We start from the raw sequence: 17,435 nt of genomic DNA, 5'->3' as shown, positions 1-17,435 counted from the left end.
AGGCAGTTAGAAAAATCTCTGCTGAATTTTAAGAACCATTACTGCAGCAACATAAAGGCTATTTTTGTATGGGTTTAGCATGACTGCAGTGAGAAAGGATATAGGAGCAGCGCTCCAATATATCTGCATAAAGCAATCACTGGGGGTTTTTTCATTACAATCTAATATAAAGCCTAAAGTCAATTTAAATTAAATAAATAAGGACAGTTTTCAAATTGAGCTGTCAGTTAAGTGCCAGTATGATTATAAATTCCAAATCATCATTCACATAATCAAAAGAATATGAAGCATAATTTAAAATAAATGTTTAACCATCTTTCTCCACTCTGCTGCGCTTCCACGTAAACACAGAATAATTACTCTCGTAACAGTATCAGTGATTCAGCTACCACAGCTCCAGATGAAAAACAAGTCATTTCAGGTCGAGGCTCTCCAAAACTTGGGAATCATTGCACTGTACCTGTATCTTCCGGCATTCCTGCATTAACACCCTGCGAGTGGGGAAGGGCCAGGAGAAGCACCGCTGCTGGGTGGCCAGCCTGCAGCAAGGAGCTCGGCCAGAGCAGCCGGGGAGCGGAGCGGGAGCTGCAGCCGCGTGCCGACACAGCAGCCGCTGCTCCGGCACCAACGCGCCCAGGGGTCAGATGACTCCTGCAGCACCCACGCACAAGTGGGAGGCGAGCCAACACTTTGCTGCCGTGTAAAAATAGCGTCCTGCAGAAGCCTAAATATTGTCATGTCCACGGGGCAGGCCACCGCTGGCAGGGTCCCAGAGGGACCGGACGCAGGACGTGCCAGCGATGGTTGTCTTTGCATCAGGTGATGCCACCTTCCATAGCCACTGCAGGGTGGTGCTGGGCACCTGGGGGGAAAGGCTTAAAGAAAGTAAAACCTGCAAACTGCCCAACCACAAATCAAGAATATAGTCTGAGGTAGCTGGGGAATCCTTCTAGCCTCCCCCCTAGTCCAGGCGGTCCCTTCCCCCTGGTGCAGGGGGGCACAGCACCAATGTCGGAAGGAGATGCCATAAGCTCATCTCTCTCCTGAAGGTGGTCAGTGAGACACCTGGCAGACAAAAATCTCTCCCCTGATTGACTATATGGAGTTGGACTATGTATCACTAGAATAACAGCAATGATTTGAGCTATTTAAAGCAATACTTGCTTGCCCAATTATCACGTGAATAGTCCACAAGGATTAAAATCTGTAGTTCTTACTTGCTTTGGACTAAATTTGTATGAAGGTAATAACGTGGCTTGTGCACTGCAAAGGGGACTGATGGCTTGGAGAACAATCTGGCTAAACCTGGAGTAAAGGGATGGGATAGGAATAGGATTGCACCTCTCTTTTTCACAATGATCTTTTTTGTTTCCTGCAGGCTTCACAAAATCCAAAACACTCTCGCCCCTCCATCACTCACCATCCTTCACCCCACTCATTGCCTACTTGATTACAAAACAGCTTTTTCTCTCCTTCAGCAAACAAAAACTAGGCAGGCGTGTAAATGTGAAAACAGGTCTTCACAGTGTCTGATGCTGCTGCGGGAAGGCTGTGAAGCAACACAGCCTGTGTAGCACAAAAAGCACAGAAAGTTCACTCTGCTATGCAGGTTGAAGAATAGTTTGCACTGAATCATTAAAATGTGTTGAACTGATCCAATCTACATGTATGTTGCAGGGTGAGTCTCCATCAACCTCAACAGTCGATGCCCAATCATTTCACAGAAAGTTCAATACGTTCCAATTTCCATCAAAGAACAAACTACTGTTTAAAACCTGAAATATTGCTTTTTTTTCACCATTTGAAAAAAAAAAAAAAAGGGGGGGGGTGTCATTTGTGCAAAATGAATTTCAATTTTTATGCATTAGTGAAGCTCATAGGAACTTTTTTAACCTCTTACCAACTCACTGTAGATTAATTGTTATAAACACTACACAAAGGGGGTGGAAGCTGGTTTTTTTTTGAAAAGGCATCAATGCCACAAAAGCATCTATATGCAAACACGATCAAGTTTGAAAGTATTTCATAATGAGAACCCAGAAACAGCTGATAGTTTGTAGATCCTGCAGAAATGCCCATCACCTAAAGCAGAAATCAAGAAATCCCCTGAGTTTCAGAATCCTTCCCTTTGGTTTATTACTTACAGAAAATGTCTTTACGTTTTGTAATGGATATGAAACAAAACAATTTTTGTCCAATATTGACTCCTGGGAACAGAACGAGCACTGCTATAAGGACAGTTGAGGAGCTCTGACTTCAGAAATCTATATAGTGAGTACAGAACTGTCCTGGGCCATGCCAGACATAGTCCATGACTTCAAACAGCCCCCACCTGGCAAGACCAGAGACCCAAAAAGCAGAACTGAAGATCCAGGTTCTACACATTGAATTAAAACTATGAATTATTCCATTTTTAAAAATTCTTATATACGTGCTATCTTGCAGCAACTGACTTCTGGCATTAAAACCTCACGGCAGTATTTTATTTTGTTCAGTACTGTTATGCTGTCTGTTTGAGGCCAAATCTGTCCCTGCACTCTTTGGATCACCATCAGCCACCCTGTCTGAGCTCTCCAGATATTTGCAGGATTTGGCCTACTTATTTTTTTCCCAGCGGCTACTTCAGCTTGGCAGAAACACAGAAGGCACTTTGCTAAATAGCAGCGCTCTGAAGGAACATAAATTAATAGGCAGGAAAAGTAAAAGTGCTTTCACTCCAACACAGCCTTTCCTCTGCTCACCAGACTTTGTCTTTTTCAAGGCTAAATGCTATATAACTTGCATTTTGACATTATATGACCATAATGCAGTCACATAGTGTACTAATTTGTATTTACAATTCTAGGTGTAATCCTCGAGCCTCCCCTGTGGCCTCCCTGCTTGGCTACAGCAAGCAGAAATCACACTCGGAAGAGCTCAGAGGGTTTTTGATGGCGTTTCTGTGAAATTCCAGCACCACTCATGGGCTTCACGAGCACAAAGCACAAGCCCATTGCACTTCATTAGTGTGATGGGCTGACTTGAGGGAGCGTGACAAGAGACCGCAGTGACAGCAGCACAGGCGAGACAGCTCAGACACCAACTGCCTGCTGACACTCCTGCTGCAAATGATCCAGAAAGCAGTATAGCTTTAACCTTATTTCTCAAGTCAACACAAGCCAAGCACCTGGAACGCCCCTGTTCCAAAGGTAATAACAGTACACTACCCTTGCTATAGGAAAAGGATGAGGCATTTGGCTCCTCTTGCGACTTCAAGTGAAGTTCTGGAAGCCACAGCAATGCCCTTTCCCATCCTCTGTTTCAAGTTTCCTTTCACCAAGGTTACTTTACTGAGGTCGATGCCTTCACTGATGTCTTTGCAAACAGCAGCCAGACAGCTTAGCAACGAATTTAGGCCACTCTGAAATGGATTAGGTGGCTGCAAACTCTTTATAGCCTATGGCACCATTGGTTGTAAATGGCATTTTTAAAAGATTTCAGATCCATTCGTAATTAACTCATGTTTTTTTTTTCTGTAATCGCTTCCCTCTTCCCAGTAAAAGTTAACATGAATATCAATAGTAACTGAGGGTAACAGTATAAAGCCTAAGCCTGTTCCTGTTCTTGCACGCTCACAGCACCTCACTAGACCCATTTTGAGCTTTATTCACTGCCTGTCTTTGAAAATATTTAGAAACAAGTATTCATTTTTTTAAAAATATGGAAGAATGTAGATGTTTTTCTTTACTGTAAAATATGAAGTACGTTCAAATCAAGATTTTTAAAATAAAAATCAGAGCTAAACCAACTGAAATTCAGGGACTTCGTAATATACTACATGTATGTACCTGCCTGCATACACCAATTCTTAGGCTGCTTGGGATTTGCATAGTGGTTTCAATTTCAGGTTGCCCTGTATGGAGGCAGGAATTGGACCTGATGATCCCCATGGGTCGTTCCAACTCAGGATCTTCTATAATTTTATGAATCTATGTCCCTGTACTTCAAGTTGCTCACTAAGTTTCTAACTTATGTTAGAATGAGCACATATGACTGTTCAATAGCAAATGGAGACTACAAAGTCCAGTCTCAATACAGGGTATGAAATTTAATTTTCATTAAGAAGTCTAGAATTAATTAATTTTACTTTGACAATGTGGGAAAATACAAGAAATCATCACATTTCACAGATTCTTCTCAGTATGCTTCAAGGTATCTTTCCTTCTAAGTTGCAAAAACTGACTGCAGTACTGCTTCACATTCTTTTTGCCTTACAGTGATTAGCATTTATTTGTATTTTCTATTTATGATACCAAACAAACAAACAAAAATGCAGTACAATTAAGTATTTCTCTGTAATGATACAGATTTTGGCAATGCCTTATCACTATGACAAAAACAAAATTACAAAGCAGATGTTTCCTTTGAACTATCTTCATTTTTTAGCTGAACTGATGTATTCCTTAGTGGTTGTGTTAAAAGTCAGCACTGTAGCTGAACGGTCCTTGCCCTCAAGCACCTATGATTTAAACAAAGAGGACAAAGCCATGGCAGAAGCGAAAATAAACAGTAAAAAGGTAAAGGTTTAACAAGATAAGGGTTGCATAAAGGGTGTCTCTACAACTAAACTCATGTCTTCCAACTTTATGCCCAGCCTCTCTTGTGTCAATCCCATTCCTGCTGGGAATGAACTTGCAGTCACCCAACCATGCCTTCACCTCGGTGACCAGTCGCATCCTACAAAACTTTTCCTGCTCAGAAGCAGCCCGAGTTTAAACTTCTCGCTCTAACACCTCCATCCTCAAGTCCATGCATGACAAAACATCCCTCACCCCCTGCACAGCAATGAGCTGCATACATGGTCATCTTTAACGGAAACACACACGCAAGCAAGTCAGCTGAAAATAACGATCTGGGGGCTCTTGGTGCACGGCACTGAAGTCTAAGACACTGACAACGCTGCAGAGATTTATGAAGCAGGAAAACTTAAAATATGAAATCAGGCTGAGAATCCACTCCAAGCTCTGCATAACAGAGAGCAGGCAGCTGTGCTTGCTCCAGAGGTAACTGGGTCATGAGTCCTTCTCCGCTCCCTGCTATCTCTTGTGAATAAAGAGCTTCCTTCGGCCCTGAAATTTGTGATGACAGCCCTTGTCTGCTGGCCAGCAAGTCGGGTGAATGAAACCAGAACTTCTCCCACTCCCAGCTCCTTCTTCCCAGCGGGGACCTCTCTGCAGCAGATCTAGGTCCAGACCTAAAGGTGCATTATTCCCTTTTACTCCTACCTCCAACTACAATAAAAGCAATAAATGCACCATCTAATATTCTTCAGAAAACCGTACACATGTAATAGCGAGCAGAAATCAAACACAGAGCCTCGCAAAGCCTTTAGCAAAGATTTTATAATGGGAAAAAGTGGTACATCAAACCCATAAATAGGGTGCAAGAAAAAACTTGGAGGACTGAAAAAAAACCCCACACCTGTCTCATAACGAGGTGACAGAGTACTGGCACACTGAGCAAGTGGTTTGCAAAGTGACACAGGCCAGAGGGTAAAGGGGTACGGTCTGGTTAGCAGTGAAGGGAGAACGAGAGCCACAGCGGTGATACCACAGGTCACACGCCTTCAGAAATGAACCTGCCGCACAGGGAATCTGCTGACCTCATGAAACTGATAGGGATGGCCAGTAACAAATGGGGTAGATGTTAGATAAGAAAAGATCTGCTTAACTAGAGGTCATAGGCTACCATTCACTGCGGAAAAACTTTATGTAATAAGGATATGGCAAGCAATGAACAAAAGGTATTGGTTTCTGAAAGGTCAGGCACTACAAGGCACTAATTGGAGAAAGGACTTGAGAGTGCAAGAAGGAAACTTAAACTGTCTGCTGAATACCTAGCAGTAAGCTGGGAAAGTGAACAGGATAATGGGATGTGTTGTATTAAGGGAAGGCATCCTGGCCGCAATAGGAACAGGACTGTAACAAGAACCGCTGAGATAAAAACTAGAATCTGAGCCCGGTCGTTTATGGGACAGAAATCAAAGCAGCAGAACGAGGCAATAAATGTCAACTAGTGTGGCCAAAAATTGCACATAATAGGCATGAAAGTTAGAAAAGCTCATTTACATCCTTTAATACAGGAGGAATTAAATTACAATATGAATTTGACATTTAAGGGATTGTGAATCGTGCAAGAAAGATGACAGGCATTGCAAAGACGCCAAGATCATTTTTGGGTATTTCTTCTGGGAGTAAATTAATGCATGGAGCAGGTTTTTAATGAAGGATTTTTCTGTGTGGGCTGATGCTACACACACACAAAGAGAGAAAGAGATCACCTAACGTTAATTTAGCATTGTTTTACATACAAAATTACCATTTAAATTGTCTGGATTTTTAATCAATGGAAATTTCAAGTGCTTAAACAGAGAATAAACTGAAGTATTAACTAAGTAATTAGATTGTCTTAAAGGATCTTCATGGCTTTGCTCTCTCCTGAAAAGTTACATGGACATTGCCATAATTCTGCAATCACCAGATACCCATTGTAGAAAATTATCAAATGATAATGTGGGTTGGTGCTATTTAGAAAAAAGATTCAAGCTCTCATGTGTTTTAATTAGAATTCAGAAATTTAACTTTGGAGGTGTCTTACAAAGAAAAAGAAAAAGCAATGAATGCATATAAAACCCCGGAAAAAACCTGAAGATTTTAAAAGAGGCCCGGGACTAGGTCTAAGGAAAGACTCGTGTTTGAAATGCCACACGTGCAAGTCCAAAGCTGGAAGGCTGAAAACCCCCTTCTCATGTCTGCTCCTCAGCTTGTCCAAAGGCAGAGTACACTGATTTGCCACTTCCCACTATCCCAACTGTCCATGGAGGACTGCAAGAATGTGCCTTTGGCTCTTTGGCTTCCCCCGTCCTTTCTACACGTAGTGGATAGTAAAGTGGCTATATATCCTAGTTTGTAGCTTATACATACCCTTTGTGTGAGCGTATGGTACTGAATGCATTCCTCAGTGTCACCCAGAAAACAGGAGAATCTTCCATTTGAAGAGTTACTTCTTTTGTTTTCCAAGAAAACATGACTATAGAGACCTTTCCAGATCCTTGGCACATTTCACGGAATCAGAATGGTTTGGGTTGGAAGGGACCTTCAAGATCACCCAGTTCCAACCCCCCTGCCATGGGCAGGGACACCTCCCACTAGACCAGGTTGCTCCAAGCCCCATCCAGCCTGGCCTTGAACACTTCCGGGGATGGGGCATCCACAGCTGCTCCGGGCAACCTGTGCCAGTGTCTCGCCACCCTCACAGTAAAGAATTTCTCCCTAATATCTAATCTAAACCTGGCCTCTCTTAGTTTAAAGCTATTATCCCTTGTCCTATTGCTACAGGTCCTACTAAAAAGTCTGTCCCCACCTTTCCTACAAGTCCCCTTTAGGCACTGGCAGGCTGCTGTAAGGTCCCCCTGGAGCCTTCCCTTCTCCAGGCTGAACAGCCCCAACTCTCTCAGCCTGTCTTCATAGGAGAGGTGCTCCAGCCCTCTGATCACCTTGGTGTCCCTCCTCTGGACTCCCTCCAACAGGTCCATGTCCTTTTTATGATGGGGGCTCTTGCTGGAGGAAACCCAAAGAGACACTTCTCCCCCGAGCCTAGGCTGCCTTGCTGCAAGACAGTGCAGCTCAGCCCACCTCTGATGCATGGCAGTACCAGGACAGGCATACATGGCCAAATACACAAGAGTGCAGAAACCACTCTTTGCAAAAAATAGGCTGTAGTCTCCAGATTAGGGACATCTGAAAAAGTGGCAAGGGGGGTTAACCCCAATGGATCCAACGGGGAACCACAGCTGCAAATTCTACTTGCTCAGGGGCTCGAGCAGCTGTGAGTAGCTCCAGCCTTTGCACAGACCACTTTGTTCAGGTTTACAAAGCTGAGGAGAGAACCACTGAAATCAGGTTCAGGATGCAGACTGTGAATCCCAACTGTAAAGCCCTGGACAAGAAACCTGCCCCAGAGAGCAGAGGGCGTTTCAGACACATCCTCATCTTCAGCTCTCTGCATCTCGTGTGCATGCACCCGATTCCCAGTGCTTTAATCCTTGCATTTAGCCCACAGTGACCATGACAGAACACATTTTTCTGCCTGCTTTCCAAATCCCATTCTCTATAAAGGGATATAGCTGCAAAGCAGCAGTCAAGTCCAAAGCCTACTTAAATACACTCATTTTGTTGATGATCACTGAGGAATTTGTCAGCAAAGTGGAGTGCTGTTTTGAAAGTAAAAAGATACAAAATAAGTTATCATTGGAAATGCGATGCTGTCAGACTTCCCCCTGTTCCCAGTGAAGCCCACCAATAAAACTGTTATTGATCTGAGTGGAAGACTTTCAATAGCATTAATTTCTGATCTGAATTCAGCTGAGTTTTGATTTTAGCAATTTATTCATCACTTCCAGAAAGTTCAGCCTTTCTCCTTTTTGCCTAAGGTTACAATTTCTCATCAGTAACACCTGAAGTGAAATTATGTGTCTGAGCTCACATTAATACAGTGAAACAAAGCAGAAAGGTAGGTGGTGGGTTTTTTTCTTGGAGTGTGTCTAAATTAATTTATATTCCTTATTGCTCAGTTCCAGCATAAGTAGCTCTGAAACTTTAAGAATCAATTAAAAAAAAAAAAAAAGTCATTGCACTTTATGGCTATTATTGCTCTGCAGCTCCCTGGCTGTCTGATAATCACTTCTAGCACCTCCACTCAAGCCATATTCCTGCCCGTCCCCTCATCTTTAGGGCTATAAAGCTAGAGAGCCATGGACCGTTGGTCAGAAACTGCCATTTTGGTGCTGTTTCCATCCCCCAGGTCTGTAGCACCATCCAGGCTGCATCCCTGCTGAGCATCACACCTCACACTGGTATCTACTCAATCTGTGTCATCAAATGGGGGAGGCGAGCAAGCACATTCCCTGGCTCGGAAATGAGCAAATGTTTGGAACTGGGGAAAAACAGTTTAGAAGGAATTTCCATGGCTCATTTCTCTTTCCATTCCCTGGTACAAACAGAATAATAACAATGCCTGCTTGTTGTAGCAACATCAAAAAGCAAAAGCAAGATAAAATAATGTAGAAAATTACTTTTGCTAGCCAAGCCACAATGAATCACCCCAATCATTAATTAAATCATAATTTACTAACTTTCCACTAATGCTGTATGAAATGGTGTTTCTAAAAGGATTACAAACAATAATTTAAGGACCTTTTCAAAGGTTCTTTTTTATGTTGTATTCTACAGCATATAAAAAGGTCTTAAATAATTACTCTGAAATACAAAACTAAACTCCTGGTTTTATTTGCTCTGCTTAATTTGGCATTAAGAAGGGATTAGCTACTGTTTTATTCCAATCAGACTGTTACTGCAAATATATACAGGTATTAACATTATTGAAGTGCTGGTACTAAAGTCACATGACCTTACACAGGTGCAAATTTGTTAACTTTGGTGAAGTTGTCACCATGTGACATGCTGTGACATGCACAGTTCTGCAACTAACACTTCTACTATCACGGATACATTTTTGAGCTATGTAAACTACATGGCTTTTGACTGAGTTTTGGATTGCCTAATTTGCAACCTGCCACCTTATTCAGACAGCAAATGAGTTTTACGTGAAATTGAGTATTTTGGTCTGAAGCTTTAGATTCACCTTTTGCAGACAGAAGGGAAAGAAGCAACATCATCTGATAAAATTGTGTCTTTTTAAAAAATAAAGATATTGCACACCATTTTTTCTAGGTAATGCAATTCGGTGAAGTACAGATGAAAATGCAATGCCAAATACCACGTTAGCCTCACTCTCCTGATTTCAACAGGGTAGAAACACAAACAAAGTACGTTCATTGTGCTGAGGGAACAATAGTGGGATATGTGTGGGCAAGGGGCAGAAGATGCTGGAGCCCGCTAGTTCCCATCCAACCTCTGTACCCGGGCTGCTTTTGCATGGAGACCATAGTTTAGGAGGTGAGAGAAACTGGTGGCCAAGTTCTGGTCCCAGTGCTATGTCAAGGTGAGGCTGTGGCAAGCACAAACAAGAGCTGCCAGTCTTCACATTGCCTGTATTTACTTAGTCCAACCCACTGGAAAAGAAGGAAGAGCAGCGGGCTCGGGGGGGACCTCGTCACACTATTGCAGTATTTGAAGAGCAGCGACAAAAAGCATGGAGGTTCTCCCTTCACAAGGAGCCACACCGAGAAGACAAGGGACAAGAGGTACAAGCTGCACCGGGAGAGGTTTTATCTTGACACAAGAAAGAAATTTCTCACAGTGAGAACAACCATGCCCTGGAACAACTTCCTCAGGGACGTGGTGGCATCCCAATATTGGAGGTTTGCCATATGCAATTGGAGAGGGTGCTAGATAATCTCACCTAGGCTCCCTTTCCCGTGACAGGTTGAACCAGGTGACCTTTCGAGGTCTTTTCCAACCTGAGTTGTTCTATGATTCTGTGAATAGGTGTAGCCCTGCATGACAAAAAGGGCGGTTCATAAATTCCTTTCTGTTCACCAAGGGGGGAAACTGTAAAATATGGCTGGAGGAAAACACCAAAGAATACTTTTCAAGTCAAAATGAGAGAAAGCAAAAGACATCATCTTGAGTTACTTTCTTAATCTAAATTTGCTCTTATTTTCACTGGGACCGAACCTTCTAAGTCCTTACATTCTATGCAAAATATACAATTAATCTATAATTGTAGCCAAGGCCTGGTGAACACCACCTACCTTTGCAAAAGCGTTAGGAAAACCTTTATCTTCCTCTGCCTCAAGAGAAGCCTTTATGTCTGTCCCTAACACAGAAAAGCCTACCAAGCTGCTGTGACGTGGGGGCTGGCAGCCCCACTGCACGCCCCGCTGGGCAGATGTAGGTCACTCCTCCTCCATGCAACGGGAAGGAAACAGGGACTTTTCATCTGGCTGCAAGCTGCTCCAATTGCCAATAATCCTATCAATTCAAGTATTTAATAACAAACTACTAAGATGACAATTACGCAGGATGCTGTTGCTTGACCTACATGCCGCTGAAACGAAACTCAGTCTGTTGGGCCATCATTGACACAACTGTCCTGGTTCATGGACTCAGCTCGTGACACTACATGTTTTACCACATCCCCTTCTTGCTGCATGCATGGCTCTGAGGCTGTTTGTATTCACAGTCATTCCTCCTTAACCACTTCAAGCTCCCTTCCGCTTCCCCACAAGGGATGACCGCTTATACGAGCTATGCATTGATGACTCCTGTTTGGCCAGTTGGCATGATGTAGCAGTATAAACTATGCATAGCCAAATCTGGGAGACCATGGGATGTGGGGATACATCCCACATGCAGACAGCAAGGACAGTGGGTGCCAGTGTCCAATAAGCCCACACACAACCAAACCCACACACAGTTTAAGACAACTACAGGACAGGCTGTGGCCATCAGGTGCTGGGCTCAGCCAGAGAAGGACACTGATCAGCAGCCAACACGCTTGTAACCAGCCCCATTTATCCCTAACTTCTCTTCACTTTCCCACAAATGTTCCTCCCTGACCCATCTTGATGCCTCCTTTCCCCACCTTCGATCCTTTGCCTGGACATGTTTCTTCCCCTGGGCGCACATGTTCTTTCATGGTGTCCTTCCACCAGCCCCGGGGCTCCCCACGGCGTCGGAGGTGGCGAGTCTCCCTTATTGGTTTTTGCGGGGCTGTGAAACATGGGAGCTCTTTTTACTCTTTCCCACTGCAGACCAAAGGAGCATCAGGACACAATCTGCCTCTGCTCTACTCCCAAAGTATCACAGAAAAGTACTGGGTTTAATGAGAGAGAAGCCCAACTTTAATGTCACACACAGAAAGAACAAGTGATCCATGCTACTGCAGCACATTACCAGTATTTATTTCTAAAACAGAATACAAGCAAAGATAATTCACCTCCCAGTCCAAATACTCATAAAGTAAATGACGACTAGGACAGTAAATACCCTTTCTATGGCATCCCATTTCTCTCTGTCATTTAGAGTGACAGCCCTGCTCTCACTGAATTAAAAAAGGACAATTCTGCTTTGTAATGAATGAAATCAACATTTGCTCTAGTATGACTCATTTTTCTGCACTGCTAAGCACTATCAGTATCTGTACTTCAAAACCTTTTGGTTTTAATAGTGTTTCTGTAGGAACAGGCCTGAATTTCCAAAAGTTATTTTGCTTTTCTGGGTACTTTCTTAAAACAAAGATGAGAACGTAGCACTAAGTGAGCTACCTAAGAAAAACATAGTCAAATGAAGTTAATCTGATCAAGCTGGAAGAAGTAAGTATCAATTTCACATTCAAAGCATGATATGGAACTCCATGAAAAGACCGATGAGGTCCTCAGGGTATGAAAAATGATAGGATGCAATTGAATTATCTCAGCAATAGTTTCTTGCATAACAGCTAGAACAAGGACACAGTAAGGGCTAACACGTTAAATAAGCAGAGAACTAGGAGCAATTCCTTAATGCAGTCCAATCCTTACATCGGTAATCATTTTAGCTACAACTGCTATTGGGGCTGTGCAAAATAAGATATCTTCTGGATGTGCTTCTCTCTGCTGATTAACCAACTTAGTTGCACAAGCCAGTGAGACGTTAGTTGCCAAAAGAATCTTTAAATTAGCCGCTGTGACTTGCAGAAACCTAATTTGACCTAGCTTGCAAGCTCAGTCATTCTAACAACATATTTTTCATATTATCAATCACAAACCAGTCCCACCTCTTTAAGCTACTCTACTAGTAATACTTTCCTGTATCACTAAGCATTAGAAATTCCAGCACTATCTCAATTTTAGTCCCTGTTCTAACACTGAGCTGAAACAGGAGTTGAAAAGTCTGGTCTGAATTTCAGTTTGGAAGATGGGAACAATACATGCTTAATGCCTCAAGCCATACAGCTTGATGAGCCCCGTCATGTTACAGTTTCATCACCTGACACCACACTGACAACCCAAGGCAGATGGGTTTTAACACCATGCATTGTATCACTGATTTCACGACAATGTTTTTAGACAGCTTTATATTTCCAAAGCACCATGAGGAAGACTAACACGGCATCTTTTCCAATGGCAATTCTAACTGTCAAAGGAACAAGTTTTCAGTTCTTCACTCTATGAAAACACGAGCTTTATACAAATACAAATCGAGTAAAACTTCAGACTTCCCTTGTTTGCTAGGGGGAGTCATCTCAGCTAACTTCAGGCATCCAGAAACTCAGAAAGTAGGTAAAGTAGGTTCCCACTATCATGAAAGAGACAGAAACTTCCCACTATGAAGTTTCCCACTGCCACCACAGGCTGGCACAGAACATCCTCTGGAAGTGCCTCTTTCCGCTCAGTGTTGGGCTAGCTCAGGCTAGACAACCAACGCTGATATCTCTAGTCAGATGAGATAAATCCAAAACTGACTGCATAAGTGCTCACTGTTTTCTATGCTTGTCTAAAATTCTTTTGGGGATTGTGAGTTTATTTCCTATGCAACCTATGTCCGAATCTCCTAGATCTCACTGTCACTCAGCTGGCACCTCTCCTGATCCTCCTCATCAATGCTTCTTGTGATTACAGGGAGCCCTGTAAGCATATGAAAAGCTTATTCTTCATCAGGAAAACAAAAATACAACTTTCTAAACCTAAGCCCGCCAAATTATTTTTTTAATGATTATACACAATTCTCAAAAATTAATGTTTTTTGGAAGTTAGATTTTCAAACAATTTGGGGATGCTAGTAACAACACTTCAGTACCAAGTATCAATCCATTACTCCAGCAATGCACTGTACCATTTTCTACCTTTTTGTGCTATTCTCCAAGTACCTCTGCATAATTATGAACTTGTAATTGTGAATTATTCCAATTTTATTGGCTATTTAGTCTTTTTCTAGCCTCTTTCTTTGATTTTCCTCTGTAGACATGAATCCATTATCAATTGTTCACATTTTGGATGCTCATACTGGTAGAGTGTATACTAGTACGAACATTAAAAAAATATGAAAGATATTAGCGCAGCATTTCAGCTGTATTGAGGTCAACTGAAATACTATGTAGAGACTCAAAGACCTCCATAGATATTTATCGTGATGGGTTTGGCAGGTAATAACATAGAATCTTCGGAGGAAGGATCATAATTACTTTGTATGTCTATACAACGCCAGCTTTTGTTTCCTGAAATGCTGCTGCCCATACCAATGCAAGTTTAAGCAGAAGGAAGTTAGTAATTCACAAACAAAATCACTCAGCGAGAACACTGTGTATGAAACTGGGCAAACATATTGTATTCAAATCAAAGATATTTTATATAAAGGTATAAGCATTGCTTTTGGGCAAGAATTAACAATATGTGGCAACGTGTAATAAAAATGAAACATTTTTAATTTCTAAGCTTTAAAATTAGGCAAGGGAAGAAGTCTCTTTCTGAATCAGTATTCCCACAGTGTGACAAACTCTTATTTCCCAATTCTGATTACATAAGTCCAGGTTATAACCAAACATTAAATGCATGTACAAACTGTTGTCTTTAATGGTAACTCATACCACAACTTTACAGATTAAGTGAAAAAGAAAGAAAATGAAAGATGCCTCTATTAGATGAAGGTTTGTAAAACAATAGAAAACCTCTGCATATAAACACCTGGGAACCACTGGCAAACACAGGTACTGCCCTGAGGACAGAGAAGAAGGGCCAGAAACTCACCAATTACTAAACCCAAGAGGAAGAGAAGAGCAACAGGTTCTCTGGAGTTGAGAAACAGCTGAAAGGGGTGTTTCTCAATCAGGAGGTTGCCTCCTGTTCTTTGGCCCTGTTAATTTGCAACAGAAATGGCTTTTCTTCATGTTCTTTACTTAAGAAAATGTAATTTTGCAAAGCATACCTGCATTTGTTGTCAATTTTTCCTTTTAACCAAAATAATAAGTACCACCCCAAACAGTAGCTAACCATTTCTGAAAAAAGGAGCAATACTGTATCATTCTATGATTACTGTCTATTATCTAAAAATCTAAGATTTTTTGATAAAGTATTCTTTGTTTAAGAGGGTGTCATGGAGGTTTTCTATATGCATAGTAATAATATTACTTATTCATAAGTACAGCACTAATGCAGTGCCATTCAGTACGGTACCTGAGAAAGCGGCAGAACCCCTGCACCTCTAGTTCAAGAGCATTTTCTGCTATGCATTACAATTTGTTACTTTTAACCCTCCATTTAACTTTCTTTCCAATTGCAGGTCAAATCCATCACTGAATTCACACCATCAGACCAACAACTGACAGTCTGCTAGCACGGTTATACCTATAAAGATGTAATCAACACTTATTTACAAATTGATTAGGCCAATTCTGGTTGTGAATTCCACTTTACAGCAGGAAAACTGCTGTAAACTATTTCTTTCTCCTCCAGATAGGCAGGCTATGTGTCCGACACTACAGCACTGTAACAGCAGTCCCCGAGGAACCTCCAGCTGACTGACAGATTTCCCCCTTCCGTATTTGGTCTGTTAATAATTATCAGAAACTAGGAAAAGACAGAAAATAAACATCATAATCAGTCTGAAAGCTACTGAGACATTTATTCTGTATGTTCCCTTTTCAACCAGTAAGATTACACTTGTACAAAGGCACAATTATAACAATCACTTTAAAGTGTATTCTTCTACTCACACAGTAAGATTTAATTATTTTACTTAAAGCACTGATCCAAAACCTTTCAAACACAGTCAGACCTCAAAGGCTTTAATGCTTATATGCTAATCCTAAACTCTGCTATGTATCAATCCATTTATTAGTTGTCTGATGAGGTATGGACATAATTAGAAAACGGAATAAAATAAAATTTGCTTTTTTAAACTAGAAATTGCTCTATCTTTTAAAAAAAAAATCTTTTCTGCAATAGCTTTTACGATCATTTTACAGACAATTTTATACTAATGAGATTCTACCTCTCCTATAATTTCCTACATATTTTACATTCAGTCCACAAGAAAATAATGGTCTCAAGATTCAACTTTAAATCAAGACACTATCTTAAAATTGGCCTAGTTGTAGTAACGACATACTAAATTAAAAATTGGAAGCTGGACACTCTACAATGCAGAAAATCTACAGAATATTAGAAATGCATTGCCTTTATTCTCAGGTCAGCTGCACAAGAGATTAGATCTTTTAATTATGTCACAGAATGGGAAATAGAAACCTTGAATCCATTCAGCTGTTCAGTTTATGACCTGGAGAATTAAATCTGACCCCTTACAAAATACATTAAAGCATCACGCACACCCCAAAACATAACTATGGTTTTAAAAGTCATGTAACTCTCAGCTGGTATGCCATTATGCTACAGAATAATTGAGTTTCCACTGAAAATATACATGTCTGTATTTTTTGGAAGTGCTACTTGAGAGTCCCAGAAGCATTGCCTTGCTGTCCTGCTGTAGCTTTAAATGTAATTTTAATCACGGCAAAGTCAAGTTTAGCACTCCTACACACTATATTTAGAACCACAGAATAATTTAGGTTGGAAGGCACCTCTGGAGGTCATCTAGTCCAGCCTCCCGCTCAGCACAGATCCCACTAGATCACGTTGCTCGGGGCCTTATCCCATCCAGATCTGAAAATCTCCAAGGATGGAAGGCCACCACTTCCCTGGACAACCTGCTCCAGTGCTTTACCACCTCCTTGGGAATTTTTTCCCCCTTTAATCAGAACTTCCCTTGTCGCAAGCTGTCATGGTGTTGAGTTTTGCCTTTTGCCATGCACCTCTGAGAAGAGTCTGGGTCCATCTTCTCTACAGCCCTTGAGGAGGAGCATGAAGACTGTGATCTTCTCCCTCAGCCTCCTGAAGGAGCCTGGCTCCTGCAGCCCCTTCTTGTACACCCAGCCTCTGGTGGTCCAGGCAACCCATTCATGGACCTTTGCCACTTCATCCCAGTGGCAGGACCCTGGCATGACAGCAAAACAGATTTGTCTAAAATCCCTCTCTAACATGAACATCATCACAAGTGAGTGAGGACACACACTTTAAAGCAGAATGATTAAAATTAGCCTTCCAAACTCATATTTAGCATCTATCAAAAAGCCACCTGGAGTTCAGTGCTATTGAACACCTTTAACTTGCACCATCTTTGCTCATCCAGGTGTTTTTTTTCAAGGCCACCTTACATCATATCATACTACATGCCGTAAGTAATAAAGCAACACTCTTCTCTCTGGATCTGCCATAAGGAACTTCAAGTGTCCTGGGTGGGTCAACATTTCCGATCTGAACATGCAGCTTTAGATCATTGGACTCTAACAGAATAGAAGCTAATTTTAGGCACACTCCTGTATAAATGGCTAAATGAATGACTTTTTTTTTTTTTTTTTTTAGACAAATTCAAAATAAATTTATTTTCCTAAAGTGCTAT

General features: G+C 41.6%; 1 protein-coding gene across 9 annotated transcripts in view; it reads right to left on the bottom strand.

Moving 5' to 3' along the window:
* Positions 1-17,435, bottom strand: part of ABLIM2 (actin binding LIM protein family member 2) — a 144,837-nt gene that overhangs the window by 112,651 nt on the left and 14,751 nt on the right. The window contains exon 1 of one of the 9 annotated variants that reach the window (XM_055796824.1): positions 461-614. The exons of the other annotated variants lie outside the window; for them this stretch is intronic. Within the exon in view, the coding sequence (XP_055652799.1) occupies positions 461-476 (16 nt within the window). The 5' untranslated portion in view covers positions 477-614. Of the gene's footprint in view, positions 1-460; positions 615-17,435 lie in introns of those variants that run through there. 9 annotated transcript variants of the gene reach the window in all.

Source organism: Falco peregrinus, chromosome 2, assembly GCF_023634155.1.
Source record: "Falco peregrinus isolate bFalPer1 chromosome 2, bFalPer1.pri, whole genome shotgun sequence".
Classification (NCBI taxonomy): Eukaryota; Metazoa; Chordata; class Aves; order Falconiformes; family Falconidae; genus Falco; species Falco peregrinus.
The sequence above is the reverse complement of the archived record's forward strand: the minus strand, read 5'-3'. Positions and strand labels throughout refer to the sequence as shown.